General features: G+C 40.1%; 1 protein-coding gene across 2 annotated transcripts in view; it reads left to right on the top strand.

Annotated features, from left to right (window-relative positions):
• Positions 1 to 16,690, top strand: part of LOC129842433 (zinc finger protein 271-like) — a 222,072-nt gene extending 205,382 nt beyond the window's left edge. For both annotated transcript variants that reach the window (XM_055910996.1, XM_055910995.1), the window contains exon 2: positions 13,125 to 16,690. In XM_055910996.1, coding sequence (XP_055766971.1) covers positions 13,125 to 15,634 — 2,510 coding nt within the window. In that variant the 3' untranslated portion in view covers positions 15,635 to 16,690. The remainder of the gene's footprint in view (positions 1 to 13,124) is intronic.
• Positions 16,691 to 17,160: the final 470 nt, after the last annotated feature.

Below are 17,160 nucleotides of genomic sequence, written 5' to 3'. Positions count from 1 at the left end.
TAGAATTCATCCATGATGTCATAATGATAGTTTAACCAGGTTTCTAGGATATATAGTATATTCTAGAATTACCAATTTGACCCCCACAGGAAATCTGTGGGGGTCAAATTGTTAGAGCTGTTGATAAGTCATTGTATAATATTCAGCATTTATTTTCATGGCATTACATCAATATCGCCCAACCAGAAGAGAATAAACTCTTCCTGCTGGCATTCATAAAATTTGACGTTGCTGGTAATCGGCTACACAAGCAGTCAGCAACCTACATTTGGAGTGCAAATGTATCTTACCATTTCTACTGATCTGGTGACAGTTATGATTTTCATATGTTCATTTTACTGGAACAGTTTAATTTAATTTATAATAGTATCTCAAAATCATTGTCTGTGATTAATCTACATTCTATCTAAATGAAAGATATACAAATCTAAAAGTAACTTTTATTGCCATTGCCAACTATATAAAAAAATAGCCTACATAAAGCCAACAAATAAAAACATTGCAAATAAATGTCCTATAAATCGCATGGCCTGTCTAAAACGAACTTGAAACATTGTATAAAATATTCTGGGCCCTCAGCTTCCCGTGCCTGTGAGTTCTCGACCGACACAGCTGTAGGCTATTTGTGAAAGGGATAAGAAGGAATCAGGTGTTTTGACATTTCCACTGGATCAGAGCATTACGTTTTTCCCTTTCGTGCCGAGTGGTTATCGAAAGGGGGAGAGCTGGAAATATTTTACAAATACTTTGAGGAGTTATTCTCATTTGTAATTGATTTTGATTAGACTTTGTTTACTTGCTGTTTGAGGTGGGGGAAAAATGTGCTTTGAGAAGCTCCACAACTCATTAGTGGTGGTGCGTTAAGACAATCAGAAATACTACCAGACATCCCCAAATGGGCACATTTATAGGCCTTCAGTTGTTTGCAGGCCAGATAGATTAATCCTACTTCTATATGTGGAACCAGGTAGACTAGTCCTACTTCTATATGTGTAACCTGGTAGACTAGTCCTACTTCTATATGTGTAACCAGGTAGACGAGTCCTACTTCCTATATGTGTAACCAGGTAGACTAGTCCTACTTCTATATGTGTAACCAGGTAGACTAGTCCTACTTCTATATGTGTAGTCAGGTAGACTAGTCCTACTTCTATATGTGTTGTCGGGTAGCCTAGTCCTACTTCTATATGTGTAACCAGGTAGACTAGTCCTACTACTATATGTGTAGTCAGGTAGACTAGTCCTACTTCTATATGTGTAACCAGGTAGACTAGTCCTACTTCTATATGTGTAACCAGGTAGACTAGTCCTACTTCTATATGTGTAGTCAGGTAGACTAGTCCTACTACTATATGTGTAGTCAGGTAGACTAGTCCTACTTCTATATGTGTAACCAGGTAGACTAGTCCTACTTCTATATGTGTAACCAGGTAGACTAGTCCTACCTCTATGTCTAACCAGGTAGACTAGTCCTACCTCTATGTCTAACCAGGTAGACTAGTCCTACCTCTATGTGTACCCAGGTAGACTAGTCCTACTTCTATATATGTAACCGGGTAGACTAGTCCTACCTCTATATATGTAACCGGGTAGACTAGTTCTACTTCTATATGTGTTGTCGGGTAGACTAGTTCTACTTCTATATGTGTAAGCAGGTAGACTAGTCTTACTTCTATATGTTTAAGCATGTAGACTAGTCCTACTTCTATATGTGTAACCAGGTAGACTAGCCCTACTTCTATATGTGTAACTAGGTAGACTAGTCCTACTTCTATATGTGTAACCAGGTAGACTAGTCCTACTTCTATATGTGTAACTAGGTAGACTAGTCCTACTTCAATATGTGTCACCAGGTAGACTAGTCCTACTTCTTCTATATGTGTCACCAGGTAGACTAGTCCTACTTCAATATGTGTAACCAGGTAGACTAGTCCTACTTCAATATGTGTAACCAGGTAGACTAGTCCTATTTCTATATGTTTAACCAGGTAGACTAGTCCTACTTCTATATGTGTTACCAGGTAGACTAGTCCTACTTCTATATGTGTAACCAGGTAGACTAGTTCTATTTCTATATGTTTAACCAGGTAGACTAGTCCTACTTCTATATGTGTAACAAGGTAGACTAGTTCTATTTCTATATGTTTAACCAGGTAGACTAGTCCTACTTCTATATGTGTTGTCGGGTAGACTAGTCCTACTTCTATATGTGTCACCAGGTAGACTAGTCCTACTTCAATATGTGTAACCAGGTAGACTAGTCCTACTTCTATATGTGTAACAAGGTAGACTAGTTCTATTTCTATATGTTTAACCAGGTAGACTAGTCCTACTTCTATATGTGTTGTCGGGTAGCCTAGTTCTACTTCTATATGTGTAACCAGGTAGACTAGTCCTACTTCTATATGTGTAACCAGGTAGACCAGTCCTACCTCTTAATGTGTAACCAGGTAGACCAGTCCTACTTCTCAATGTGTAACCAGGTAGACCAGTCCTACTTCTTAATGTGTAACCAGGTAGACTAGTCCTACTTCTATATGTGTAACCAGGTAGACTAGTCCTACTTCTATATGTGTAACCAGGTAGACTAGTCCTACTTCTATATGTGTAACCAGGTAGACTAGTCCTACTTCTATATGTGTAACCAGGTAGACTAGTCCTACTTCCATATGTGTAACCAGGTAGACTAGTCCTACTTCTATATGTGTAACCAGGTAGACTAGTCCTACTTCTATATGTGTAACCAGGTAGACTAGTCCTACTTCTATATATGTAACCAGGTAGACTAGTCCTACTTCTATATTTTTTGTTATTTAGACTTCTACTTCTATATGTGTGACCAGGTAGACTAGTCCTACTTCTATATGTCTAACCAGGTAGACTAGTCCTACTTCTATATGTGTAACCAGGTAGACTAGTCCTACTTCTATATATGTAACCAGGTAGACTAGTCCTACTTCTATATGTGTAACCAGGTAGACTAGTCCTACTTCTATATTTTTTGTTATTTAGACTAGTTCTACTTCTATATGTGTAACCAGGTAGACTAGTCCTACCTCTATGTCTAACCAGGTAGACTAGTCCTACTTCTATATGTCTAACCAGGTAGACTAGTCCTACTTCTATATGTCTAACCAGGTAGACTAGTCCTACTTCTATATGTCTAAACAGGTAGACTAGTCCTACTTCTATATGTCTAACCAGGTAGACTAGTCCTACCTCTATGTCTAACCAGGTAGACTAGTCCTACCTATATGTGTAACCAGGTAGACTAGTCCTACCTCTATATATGTAACCAGGTAGACTAGTTCTACCTCTCTATGTGTTGTCGGGTAGCCTAGTCCTACTTCTATATGTGTAACCAGGTAGACTAGTCCTACTACTATATGTGTAGTCAGGTAGACTAGTCCTACTTCTATATGTGTAACCAGGTAGACTAGTCCTACTTCTATATGTGTAACCAGGTAGACTAGTCCTACTTCTATATGTGTAGTCAGGTAGACTAGTCCTACTACTATATGTGTAGTCAGGTAGACTAGTCCTACTTCTATATGTGTAACCAGGTAGACTAGTCCTACTTCTATATGTGTAACCAGGTAGACTAGTCCTACCTCTATGTCTAACCAGGTAGACTAGTCCTACCTCTATGTCTAACCAGGTAGACTAGTCCTACCTCTATGTGTACCCAGGTAGACTAGTCCTACTTCTATATATGTAACCGGGTAGACTAGTCCTACTTCTATATGTGTTGTCGGGTAGACTAGTTCTACTTCTATATGTGTAAGCAGGTAGACTAGTCTTACTTCTATATGTTTAAGCATGTAGACTAGTCCTACTTCTATATGTGTAACCAGGTAGACTAGCCCTACTTCTATATGTGTAACTAGGTAGACTAGTCCTACTTCTATATGTGTAACCAGGTAGACTAGTCCTACTTCTATATGTGTAACTAGGTAGACTAGTCCTACTTCAATATGTGTAACCAGGTAGACTAGTCCTACTTCTTCTATATGTGTCACCAGGTAGACTAGTCCTACTTCAATATGTGTAACCAGGTAGACTAGTCCTACTTCAATATGTGTAACCAGGTAGACTAGTCCTATTTCTATATGTTTAACCAGGTAGACTAGTCCTACTTCTATATGTGTTACCAGGTAGACTAGTCCTACTTCTATATGTGTAACCAGGTAGACTAGTTCTATTTCTATATGTTTAACCAGGTAGACTAGTCCTACTTCTATATGTGTAACAAGGTAGACTAGTTCTATTTCTATATGTTTAACCAGGTAGACTAGTCCTACTTCTATATGTGTTGTCGGGTAGACTAGTCCTACTTCTATATGTGTCACCAGGTAGACTAGTCCTACTTCAATATGTGTAACCAGGTAGACTAGTCCTACTTCTATATGTGTAACAAGGTAGACTAGTTCTATTTCTATATGTTTAACCAGGTAGACTAGTCCTACTTCTATATGTGTTGTCGGGTAGCCTAGTTCTACTTCTAAATGTGTAACCAGGTAGACTAGTCCTACTTCTATATGTGTAACCAGGTAGACCAGTCCTACCTCTTAATGTGTAACCAGGTAGACCAGTCCTACTTCTCAATGTGTAACCAGGTAGACCAGTCCTACTTCTTAATGTGTAACTAGGTAGACCAGTCCTACTTCTTAATGTGTAACCAGGTAGACTAGTCCTACTTCTATATGTGTAACCAGGTAGACTAGTCCTACTTCTATATGTGTAACCAGGTAGACTAGTCCTACTTCTATATGTGTAACCAGGTAGACTAGTCCTACTTCTATATGTGTAACCAGGTAGACTAGTCCTACTTCCATATGTGTAACCAGGTAGACTAGTCCTACTTCTATATGTGTAACCAGGTAGACTAGTCCTACTTCTATATGTGTAACCAGGTAGACTAGTCCTACTTCTATATATGTAACCAGGTAGACTAGTCCTACTTCTATATTTTTTGTTATTTAGACTAGTTCTACTTCTATATGTGTGACCAGGTAGACTAGTCCTACTTCTATATGTCTAACCAGGTAGACTAGTCCTACTTCTATATGTGTAACCAGGTAGACTAGTCCTACTTCTATATATGTAACCAGGTAGACTAGTCCTACTTCTATATGTGTAACTAGGTAGACTAGTCCTACTTCTATATTTTTTGTTATTTAGACTAGTTCTACTTCTATATGTGTAACCAGGTAGACTAGTCCTACCTCTATGTCTAACCAGGTAGACTAGTCCTACTTCTATATGTCTAACCAGGTAGACTAGTCCTACTTCTATATGTCTAACCAGGTAGACTAGTCCTACTTCTATATGTCTAACCAGGTAGACTAGTCCTACCTCTATGTCTAACCAGGTAGACTAGTCCTACCTCTATGTCTAACCAGGTAGACTAGTCCTACCTATATGTGTAACCAGGTAGACTAGTCCTACCTCTATATATGTAACCAGGTAGACTAGTTCTACCTCTCTATGTGTTGTCGGGTAGACTAGTTCTACTTCTATATGTGTAAGCAGGTAGACTAGTCTTACTTCTATATGTGTAAGCATGTAGCCTAGTCCTACTTCTATATGTGTAACCAGGTAGACTAGTCCTACTTCTATATGTGTAACCAGGTAGACTAGTCCTACTTCTATATGTGTAACCAGGTAGACTAGTCCTACTTCTATATGTGTAGTCAGGTAGACTAGTCCTACCTCTATATGTGTAACCAGGTAGACTAGTCCTACCTCTATATGTGTAACCAGGTAGACTAGTCCTACCTCTATATGTGTAACCAGGTAGACTAGTCCTACTTCTATATATGTAACCAGGTAGACTAGTCCTACCTCTATATGTGTTGTCGGGTAGACTAGTTCTACTTCTATATGTGTAACCAGGTAGACTAGTCCTACTTCTATATGTGTAACCAGGTAGACTAGTCCTACTTCTATATGTGTAGTCAGGTAGACTAGTCCTACCTCTATATGTGTAACCAGGTAGACTAGTCCTACCTCTATATGTGTAACCAGGTAGACTAGTCCTACTTCTATATGTGTAGTCAGGTAGACTAGTCCTACCTCTATATGTGTTGTCGGGTAGACTAGTTCTACTTCTATATGTGTAACCAGGTAGACTAGTACTACTTCTATATGTGTAACCAGGTAGACTAGACCTACCTCTATATGTGTAACCAGGTAGACTAGTCCTACCTCTATATGTGTTGTCGGGTAGACTAGTTCTACTTCTATATGTGTAACCAGGTAGACTAGTCCTACTTCTATATGTGTAACCAGGTAGACTAGTCCTACTTCTCTATGTGTAGTCAGGTAGACTAGTCCTACTTCTATATGTGTAGTCAGGTAGACTAGTCCTACCTCTATATGTGTAACCAGGTAGACTAGTCCTACTTCTCTATGTGTAGTCAGGTAGACTAGTCCTACTTTTACAGTGGGGAGAACAAGTATTTGATACACTGCCGATTTTGCAGGTTATCCTACTTACAAAGCATGTAGAGGTCTGTAATTTTTATCATAGGTACACTTCAACTGTGAGAGACGGAATCAAAAACAAAAATCCATAAATCACATTGTATGATTTTTAAGTAATTAATTTGCATTTTATTGCATGACATAAGTATTTGGTACATCAGAAAAGCAGAACTTAATTCTTGGTACAGAAACCTTTGTTTGCAATTACAGAGATCATGTGTTTCCTGTAGTTCTTGACCAGGTTTGCACACACTGCAGCAGGGATTTTGGCCCACTCCTCCATACAGACCGTCTCCAGATCCTTCAGGTTTCAGGGCTGTCGCTGGGCAATACGGACTTTCAGCTCCCTCCAAAGATTTTCTATTGGGTTCAGGTCTGGAGACTGGCTAGGCCACTCCAGGACCTTGAGATGCTTCTTACGGAGCCACTCCTTAGTTGCCCTGACTGTGTGTTTCGGGTCGTTGTCATGCTGGAAGACCCAGCCACGACCCATCTTCAATGCTCTTACTGAGGGAAGGAGGTTGTTGGCCAAGATCTCGCGATACGTGGCCCCATCCATCCTCCCCTCAATACGGTGCAGTCGTCCTGTCCCCTTTGCAGAAAAGCATCGCCAAAGAATGATGTTTCCACCTCCATGCTTCACGGTTGGGATGGTGTTCTTGGGGTTGTACTCATCCTTCTTCTTCCTCCAAACACGGCGAGTGAAGTTTAGACCAAAAAGATTTATTTTTGTCTCATCAGACCACATGACCTTCTCCCATTCCTCCTCTGGATCATCCAGATGGTCATTGGCAAACTTCAGACAGGCCTGGACATGTGCTGGCTTGAGCAGGGGGACCTTGCGTGCGCTGCAGGATTTTAATCCATGACGGCGTAGTGTGTTACTAATGGTTTTCTTTGAGACTGTGGTCCCAGCTCTCTTCAGGTCATTGACCAGGTCCTGCCGTGTAGTTTTGGGCTGATACCTCACCTTCCTCATGATCATTGATGCCTCACGAGGTGAGATTTTGCATGGAGCCCCAGACCAAGGGTGATTGACCGTCATCTTGAACTTCTTCCATTTTCTAATAATTGCGCCAACAGTTGTTGCCTTCTCACCAAACTGCTTGCCTATTGTCCTGTAGCCCATCCCAGCCTTGTGCAGGTCTACAATTTTATCTCTGGTCTTGGCCATTGTGGAGAGGTTGGGGTCTGTTTGATTGAGTGTGTAGACAGGTGTCTTTTATACAGGTAACGAGTTCAAACAGGTGCAGTTAATACAGGTAATGAGTGGAGAACAGGAGGGCTTCTTAAAGAAAAACTAACAGGTCTGTGAGAGCTGGAATTCTTACTGGTTGGTAGGTGATCAAATACTTATGTCATGCAATAAAATGCCCTTTCCTGGGTTGGTGAAGAGCGGCATTACATTTTAAGGAATAAATCCAAGCCTCACTCTCATCACCTGTGGACGGTGGTGCTTCCAGTGAGGCGTGGATTTAATAGTATGTTGTACCTAGTTTCCCTCCTTCAGGGAACAGTAGTTATAGTCATAACATTACGCTTGTCATATGATGAACTTGTAATCCAAGATGGCGTAGCATTAACCTGTCTAGGATGAGGGTGCCGCTAGCGGCACTCCCCCCCCACCCCCACTGAAAAGGCAGAGCCGCGAAATTAAAAAAATATATTTTTTTAAAATATTTAACTTTCACACATTAAAGTCCAATACAGCTAATGAAAGACACAGATCTTGTGAATCCAGCCAACATGTCCGATTTTTAAAATGTTTTACAGGGAAGACACAATATGTAAAGATGTACATCTATTACCTAAAAACACATTAGCATAATCCACCATCTTTTATTTGTCCACCAACACCAGTAGCTATCACCAATTCGCCTAAACTAAGATATTTATAGCCCCTAACCAAGAAAAAAACTCATCAGATGACAGTCTGATAACATATTTATGGTATGGGATAGGTTTTGTTAGAAAAATGTGCATATTTCAGGTAGATGGCATAGGTTACAATTGCACCCACCGTCACAAATGGACTAGAATAACTACATAGAGCAACGTGTTTACCTACTTACTAATCATCAAACATTTCGTAAAAATACACAGCATACACTAATCGAAAGACACAGATCCTGTGAATAGAGACAATATTTCAGATTTTCTAAGTGTCTTACAGCGAAAACACAATAAATCGTTATATTAGCATAGCACATAGCACATAGCAGCCCAGCATTGATTCTAGCCAAAGTGAGCGATAACGTCAACATCGCCAAAATATATTAATTTTTTCACTAACCTTCTCAGAATTCTTCAGATGACACCCCTGTAACATCACATTACAACATGCATATACAGTTTGTTCGTAAATGTGCATATTTAGCCACCAAAATCATGGTTAGACAATGTGAAATGTAGCCCAGCTGGTGAGAAAATGTCCGTGCGCCATATTAGACAGTGATCTACTCTTATACATAAATACTCATAAACGTGACTAAAAAATATAGGGTGGACAGGGATTGATAGACAATTTAATTCTTAATACAATCGCGGAATTACATTTTTTAAATTATCCTTACTTTTCAATACAGTTTGCGCCAAGCGAAGCTACGTCAAAAAACATGGCGTCCTAAGCCACTAACATTTTTCGACAGAAACACGATTTATCATAATAAATTGTTCCTACTTTGAGCTGTTCTTCCATCAGTATCTTGGGCAAAGGATCCTTTCTTGGGTCTAATCGTCTTTTGGTGGAAAGCTGTCCTCTTGCCATGTGGAAATGCCAACTGCGTTCGGGATGAACTGGAAGCGTGCCCAGCTATTCACAGCGTTTCAGAAATAAATGTCCCAAAATCGCACTAAACGGATATAAATTGCTATAAAACGCTTTAAATTAACTACCTTATGATGTTTTTAACTCCTATAACGAGTCTTAACATGACCGGAGAAAGATTACTCCCAACACTAATGCTTGGAACAGGTGCGGGTCGGTGTCCTCCACGCGCATGACGCACCAAGAAAAAGACTTGCTAGCTACAGGGTTTTTTAATTTATAGTGCCTGTGAACGCGCAATCGACCCCATTCAAATCGTCATCACGTAAAGGCATCCAGGGGAAGAGGTAAGCAGTGTCCGTATACTCATAGCAATAACAGTGCCCTTTTAACTGACTCCAGATCAGGGGCCAACATTTCTGAAATCTGACTCCATGTCAGCGAAATTGCTGTAGAATGGGTTCTGTTCCACTTAGAGACAAAATTTCAACTCCTATAGAAACTATAGACAGTTTTCTATCCAATAATAATAATAATATGCATATTGTACGATCAAGAATTTTGTGGGAAGCCGTTTCAAAAATTACACGATTAGCATAAATAGTGACAACAGCGCCCCCAGCCTCAACAGGTTAAGACATGTTTGTTGTAAATATTATGTTTTTGTTGTTGTTGTATATATTGCAATATATTTCAATCTTTTTCCATGTTTAAATTAAATATACCTTCCGGCAACCCGCCTCACCCAATGTGATACGGATCTGCTATTTTTTAGACCTTATAGCTAGAACCTCCATCAGAACCTAGCCGTCAGAAGCTAACCAGCTAATTAGCTACTAGCTATTTAGTCATTTACCTTTTTAGCTCAGCTTATAAAAATTCATAAAACACACAGTGTTATACATTTGTTCATCCAACCACGGTGTCAGATTTCAAATAGGCTTTACGGCGAAAGCATACCGTGCGATTATCTGAGAACAGCGCCCAGCAGACGAATCATTACAAACAGTTACCAGCCAAGTAGAGTTACACAAGTCAGAAATAGCAATAAAATTAATTACTTACCTTTGATGATCTTCATATTGTTGCACTCACAAAACTCCCATTTACTAAATAAATGTTAGTTTTGTTCGATAAAGTCTCTCTTTATATCCAAAAACCTCAGTTTTGTTCAGTAATCCACAGGCTCAAAGGAAACCGGACAATAATAATAAACAATAATCGGTCGACCTCTACTCTGGACGGTTCTGACTTAGAATATGTGGACAACTACAAATACCTAGGTGTCTGGATAGACTGTAAACTCTCCTTCCAGACTTATATTAAGCATTTCCAATCCCAAATTAAATCTAGAATCGACTTCCTATTTCGCGTCAAAACCTCCTTCACTCACGCTGTCAAACATACCCTCATAAAACTGACTATCCTACCGATCCTTGACTTTAGCGATGTTATTTTTAAAATAGCCTCCAACACTCTACTCAGCAAACTGGATGCACCAAAGCCCCATATACCACCCACCACTAAGACCTGATTAATGGTTGGTTTCTCAAATGACTGCCTCACCTGGTTCACCAACTACTTCTCTGATAGAATTCAGTGTGTCAAATCGGAGGGCCTGTTGTCCGGACCTTTGGCAGTCTCTATGGGGGTGCCACAGGGTTCAATTCTCGGGCTATTCCGTATACATCTGACCCTTCTTTGGACACTGTGTTAACAAACCTCCAAACGAGCTTCAATGCCATATAACACTCCTTCTGTGGCCTCCAACTGCTCTTAAACGCAAGTTAAACTACCTTAGACTGCATCCAGTAAATCACAGTGCCATCCGTTTTGTCACCAAAGCCCCATATACCACCCACCACTGAGACCTGTATGCTCTAGTCGGCTGGCCCTCGCTACATATTCATCGCCAAACCCACTGGCTCCAGGTCATCTATAAGTCTTTGCTAGGCCGCCTTCACTCAGATCACTGGTCACCATAGCAACACCCACCCGTAGCACGCGCTCCAGCAGGTATATCTCACTGGTCATCCCCAAAGCCAACACCTCCTTTGGCTGCCTTTTCCTTCCAGTTCTCTGCTGCCAATGACTGGAACGAATTTCAAAAATCGCTGAAGTTGGAGACTTATATCTCCCTCACTAACTTTAAGCATCAGCTATCTGAGCAGCTTACACAGCCCATCTGTAAATAGCCCATCCAACTGCCTACCTCATCCCCATATTTTTATTTACTTTTTTTGCTCTTTTGCACACCAGTATTTCTACTTGCACATCATCTATCACTCCAGTGTTAATTTGCTAAATTGTAGTTAATGAATCTGTTGTTCATTCAAACATTATATTAAACAGGACATTCAAATTAGCCTTACAATTATAATCCAAAGTAGTGTGAAATGCACTAATAAGCACCTGTAAATGACATTGTGAAAAACTAAAATCTTTGTTCACCATTTTTGCTCCAGGCAGATATACTACATCCATAACTAGTGGTTTCCTCATTAGCAGATAGTTCTACATCCATAACTAGTGGTTTCCTCATTACCAGATATACTACATCCATAACTAGTGGTTTCCTCATTACCAGATATACTACATCCATAACTAGTGGTTTCCTCATTACCAGATATACTACATCCATAACTAGTGGTTTCCTCATTACCAGATATACTACATCCATAACTAGTGGTTTCCTCATTACCAGATATACTACATCCATAACTAGTGGTTTCCTCATTACCAGATATACTACAGCCATAACTAGTGGTTTCCTCATTACCAGATATACTACATCCATAACTAGTGGTTTCCTCATTACCAGATATACTACATCCATAACTAGTGGTTTCCTCATTACCAGATATACTACATCCATAACTAGTGGTTTCCTCATTACCAGATATACTACATCCATAACTAGTGGTTTCCTCATTACCAGATATACTACATCCATAACTAGTGGTTTCCTCATTACCAGATATACTACATCCATAACTAGTGGTTTCCTCATTACCAGATATACTACATCCATAACTAGTGGTTTCCTCATTACCAGATATACTACATCCATAACTAGTGGTTTCCTCATTACCAGATATACTACATCCATAACTAGTGGTTTCCTCATTACCAGATATACTACATCCATAACTAGTGGTTTCCTCATTACCAGATATACTACAGCCATAACTAGTGGTTTCCTCATTAGCAGATAGTTCTACATCCATAACTAGTGGTTTCCTCATTACCAGATATACTACATCCATAACTAGCGGTTTCCTCATTAGAAGATATACTACATCCATAACTAGTGGTTTCCTCATTACCAGATATACTACATCCATAACTAGTGGTTTCCTCATTACCAGATATACTACATCCATAACTAGTGGTTTCCTTATTACCAGATATACTACATCCATAACTAGCGGTTTCCTCATTACCAGATATACTACATCCATAACTAGTGGTTTCCTCATTACCAGATATACTACATCCATAACTAGTGGTTTCCTCATTAGCAGGGAGGAGTTTCTACAATCAAGTTGTGTGCGCATCGACCTCGTGCCGCAATTTTATTAAACACAGAAAGGGGCCTATATTGGAGACCAAAAGTCGTCTGGCACACTGCTTAGAGTTTCAACAACTTGAATAACTTATTTCTAGCCTACAATCATTGATTTTACTACTAATGTGAAAACAAGACAAACTATGACTATTCTTGCTCATTTTAAGATTATTGTTAAATAATTAACATTCATTACAGACATCAATTGTTGTACAACATCATGGCTACTCTGTTGGCATCACCTTTTACAGTGGATTACCGCTTTTGTGGGCCTTTAATCATCTGACTTTGTTGTTCACACAGGAGAGATAAGGGACTATCGTGGATCCTCTGGGGAGCCTCAACAACCTCATGATGCTGACGAGGCAGAGAAGAGTCTCTCCAGATCAGAACTCCTCAAGAAACACCTGCAGAGATCCACAGGGAAGATAACTCACTGCTGCTCTGACTGTGGGAAGAGATTCACCTCCTCAGGCATTAAAATTCATCAGAGAACACACACAGGAGAGAAACCTTATAGCTGTGATCAATGTGGGAAGAGTTTTACTACATCTAGCAATCTGACTGTACACCAGAGAACACACACAGGAGAGAAACCTTATAGCTGTGGTCAATGTGGGAAGAGTTTTACTACATCTATCCAGCTGACATTACACCAGAGAACACACACAGGAGAGAAACCTTATAGCTGTGATCAATGTGGGAAGAGTTTTACTACAGCTGGTCATCTGACTTTACACCAGAGAACACACACAGGAGAGAAACCTTATAGCTGTGATCAATGTGGGAAGAGTTTTACTACATCTGGCCATCTGACTTTACACCAGAGAACACACACAGGAGAGAAACCTTATAGCTGTGATCAATGTGGGAAGAGTTTTGGTAGATCTGGCCAGCTGACATCACACAAGAGAACACACATGGGAGAGAAACCTTATAGCTGTGGTCAATGTGGGAAGAGTTTTGGTAGATCTGACCAGCTGACATTACACCAGAGAACACACACAGGAGAGAAACCTTACAGCTGTGATCAATGTGGAAAGAGATGTACTACATCTGGCCAGCTGACATTACACCAGAGAACACACACAGGAGAGAAACCTTATAGCTGTGATCAATGTGGGAAGAGATTTACTACATCTAGCCAGCTGACATTACACCAGAGGATACACACAGGAGAGAAACCTTATTGCTGTAATCAATGTGGGAAGAGTTTTACTCAGCTGAACAGCCTGATAGTACACCAGCGGACACACACAGGAGAGAAACCTTTTAGCTGTGATCTATGTGGGAAGAGATTTACTACATCTAGCGCTCTTACTTCACACCAGAGAATACACACAGGAGAGAAACCTTATTGCTGTAATCAATGTGGGAAGAGTTTTACTGAATCTAGCTCGCTGACTAAACACCAGAGAACACACACAGGAGAGAAATCTTATAGCTGTGATCAATGTGGGAAAAGTTTTACTGAATCTAGCTCTCTGACTAAACACCAGAGAATACACACAGGAGAGAAACCTTATACCTGTAATCAATGTGGAAAGAGTTTTACTCACCTACAAAGCCTGATAGTACACCAGCGGACACACACAGGAGAGAAATCTTTTAGCTGTGGTCAATGTGGGAAGAGATTTACTACATCTAGCGCTCTTACTTCACACCAGAGAATACACACAGGAGAGAAACCTTATTGCTGTAATCAATGTGGGAAGAGATTTACTACATCTAGCGCTCTTACTTCACACCAGAGAATACACACAGGAGAGAAACCTTATTGCTGTAATCAATGTGGGAAGAGTTTTACTGAATCTAGCTCGCTGACTAAACACCAGAGAACACACACAGGAGAGAAACCTTATAGCTGTGGTCAATGTGGGAAGAGTTTTACTACATCTATCCAGCTGACATTACACCAGAGAACACACACAGGAGAGAAACCTTATAGCTGTGATCAATGTGGGAAGAGTTTTACTACAGCTGGCCATCTGACTTTACACCAGAGAACACACACAGGAGAGAAACCTTATAGCTGTGATCAATGTGGGAAGAGTTTTACTGCATCTGGCCATCTGACTTTACACCAGAGAACACACACAGGAGAGAAACCTTATAGCTGTGATCAATGTGGGAAGAGTTTTGGTAGATCTGGCCAGCTGACATCACACAAGAGAACACACACAGGAGAGAAACCTTATAGCTGTGGTCAATGTGGGAAGAGTTTTGGTAGATCTGACCAGCTGACATTACACCAGAGAACACACACAGGAGAGAAACCTTATAGCTGTGATCAATGTGGGAAGAGTTTTACTACATCTGGCCATCTGACTTTACACCAGAGAACACACACAGGAGAGAAACCTTATAGCTGTGATCAATGTGGGAAGAGTTTTGGTAGATCTGGCCAGCTGACATCACACAAGAGAACACACACAGGAGAGAAACCTTATTGCTGTAATCAATGTGGGAAGAGTTTTACTGAATCTAGCTCTCTGACTAAACACCAGAGAACACACACAGGAGAGAAATCTTATAGCTGTGATCAATGTGGGAAGAGTTTTACTGAATCTAGCTCTCTGACTAAACACCAGAGAACACACACAGGAGAGAAATCTTATAGCTGTGATCAATGTGGGAAGAGATTTACTACATCTAGCTCTCTGACTTCACACCAGAGAACACACACAGGAGAGAAACCTTTTAGCTGTGGTCAATGTGGGATGAGATTTACCAGATTTAGATATCTAACTATACACCAGAGAAAACACACAGGACAGAAACCTTATAGCAGTAATAAATGTGGGAAGATATAGCTGTGACCAGAGATAATCTGATAAAAGATCTCGGATTCAACATCAGAAAATACATGTTATATAATAAATTGGTCTATAATCAGTTTTATGAACAATCCTACATCACTCCAGTATTTATTGAAAACATTCAAGTGCTAATTGTCTTTATTCCACTACTGAAGAAGCATGACTCAAATCACCTCATACTTCAAACATTCAGCCTGACAAAAGATACATGTTTTATTATTCCATGCCTCACCCTTAAGTGAAGTATTGCCAATATATATTAACAAAGGGGTGTACATTTGGTTTTGATTTTCATATTTACAATTTATGTAACATTTAGTCATAGTTATTTATGCAACCAGCTGACAATTTTTGGGTACTATTATATTGAAATTGTTATCCTGCTTTTAGAATATCAGGGATCATTCTCAGATGTACCAACCCACATGTACTAGAGCATGACATTGGGGACTGGGCCCCGATCCAACAACATGCCTATCGAGTGAACCCTGAAAAGAGCGAGAAGCTCGGGATATTGCAGGAGCTCTTGAAATCAGACATGACTAATACAATTTGATTTGAGTTTTGTCCAAGGCGATGAGAGTTTTAGAAGGACGAGAGTTCTAGAAGCTGGTGAGTTTTAGGATTCTATAGAAAGTAATTATATTTTTTTCATTTATGTTTTGAGGTTGGACTTTAGCACGTCTAGCTCGTTAGCACCAATCAATGCGCCCTACGTGCTATCTCGTTAGTCAGTATGTGTTACACCTGTGCTGGCTTGTCCATCTCGTTAGTGGGAAGGTGTTTCACCTGAGCTGGTCCAGGTTCTATTTAAGAGTGTCTGGCCCAGTGCTCCAGTTGTCTTGATAGATGTGGAGAGTCAACACCTTTAGTTGCTCCACTTTTTTGGTTTGCTTCCTGTCTTTAAGTTTATTGTTTTTTTTTATTTTGTTTCCCTCTTTTTTTATTTTGTTTGCTTCTTCTTGGACAGATTTAGTGGGTCTCATAGTTGGTGTCTTTTAGGTCCCAGTTGTTACGAGTCAACTTTCAGTCGACACCCCCATAGTGTCTTTGAGAACCCCTCCTAAAAAACAAGCTAATATTTTGGGTTGGATATTTCATCCAATTAGTGTTTTAATCAATGGCATTTCCTTAGAATGCTCATTGGTCTTTCAGTTGATAATTTTCTGTTTTTTTATCCTGTTATTTTTGTGTACTAAGTATTTCAGTTTATTTTCATTGTTTTCTCCTGTGAAGCCATTGTGTTGCATCCATGTGTGAAATGTGCTGTATAAATAAAGCTTGATTTGATGTCAACAATTGAACCCAGTGACTGACCAATCAACAGACTGTTGGTCCATCTTAGTATGAAAATCAGTATCAATCCCACTTTTCAAGCCTGCTGAAGGCGTGGTGGAGTGGTAAACACCACCCCCGGCTCTACCAGGGGCTTGAGGTGGTCTCCCACAGCTCTGCTGGTGGAGTGGTAAACACCCCCCCAGGCTCTACCAGGGGCTTGAGGTGGTCTCCCACAGCTCTGC

Source organism: Salvelinus fontinalis, unplaced genomic scaffold, assembly GCF_029448725.1.
Source record: "Salvelinus fontinalis isolate EN_2023a unplaced genomic scaffold, ASM2944872v1 scaffold_0041, whole genome shotgun sequence".
Lineage (NCBI taxonomy): Eukaryota > Metazoa > Chordata > Actinopteri > Salmoniformes > Salmonidae > Salvelinus > Salvelinus fontinalis.
Note: the sequence above shows the minus strand (reverse complement) of the source record. Positions and strands in the feature narration are given on the sequence as shown.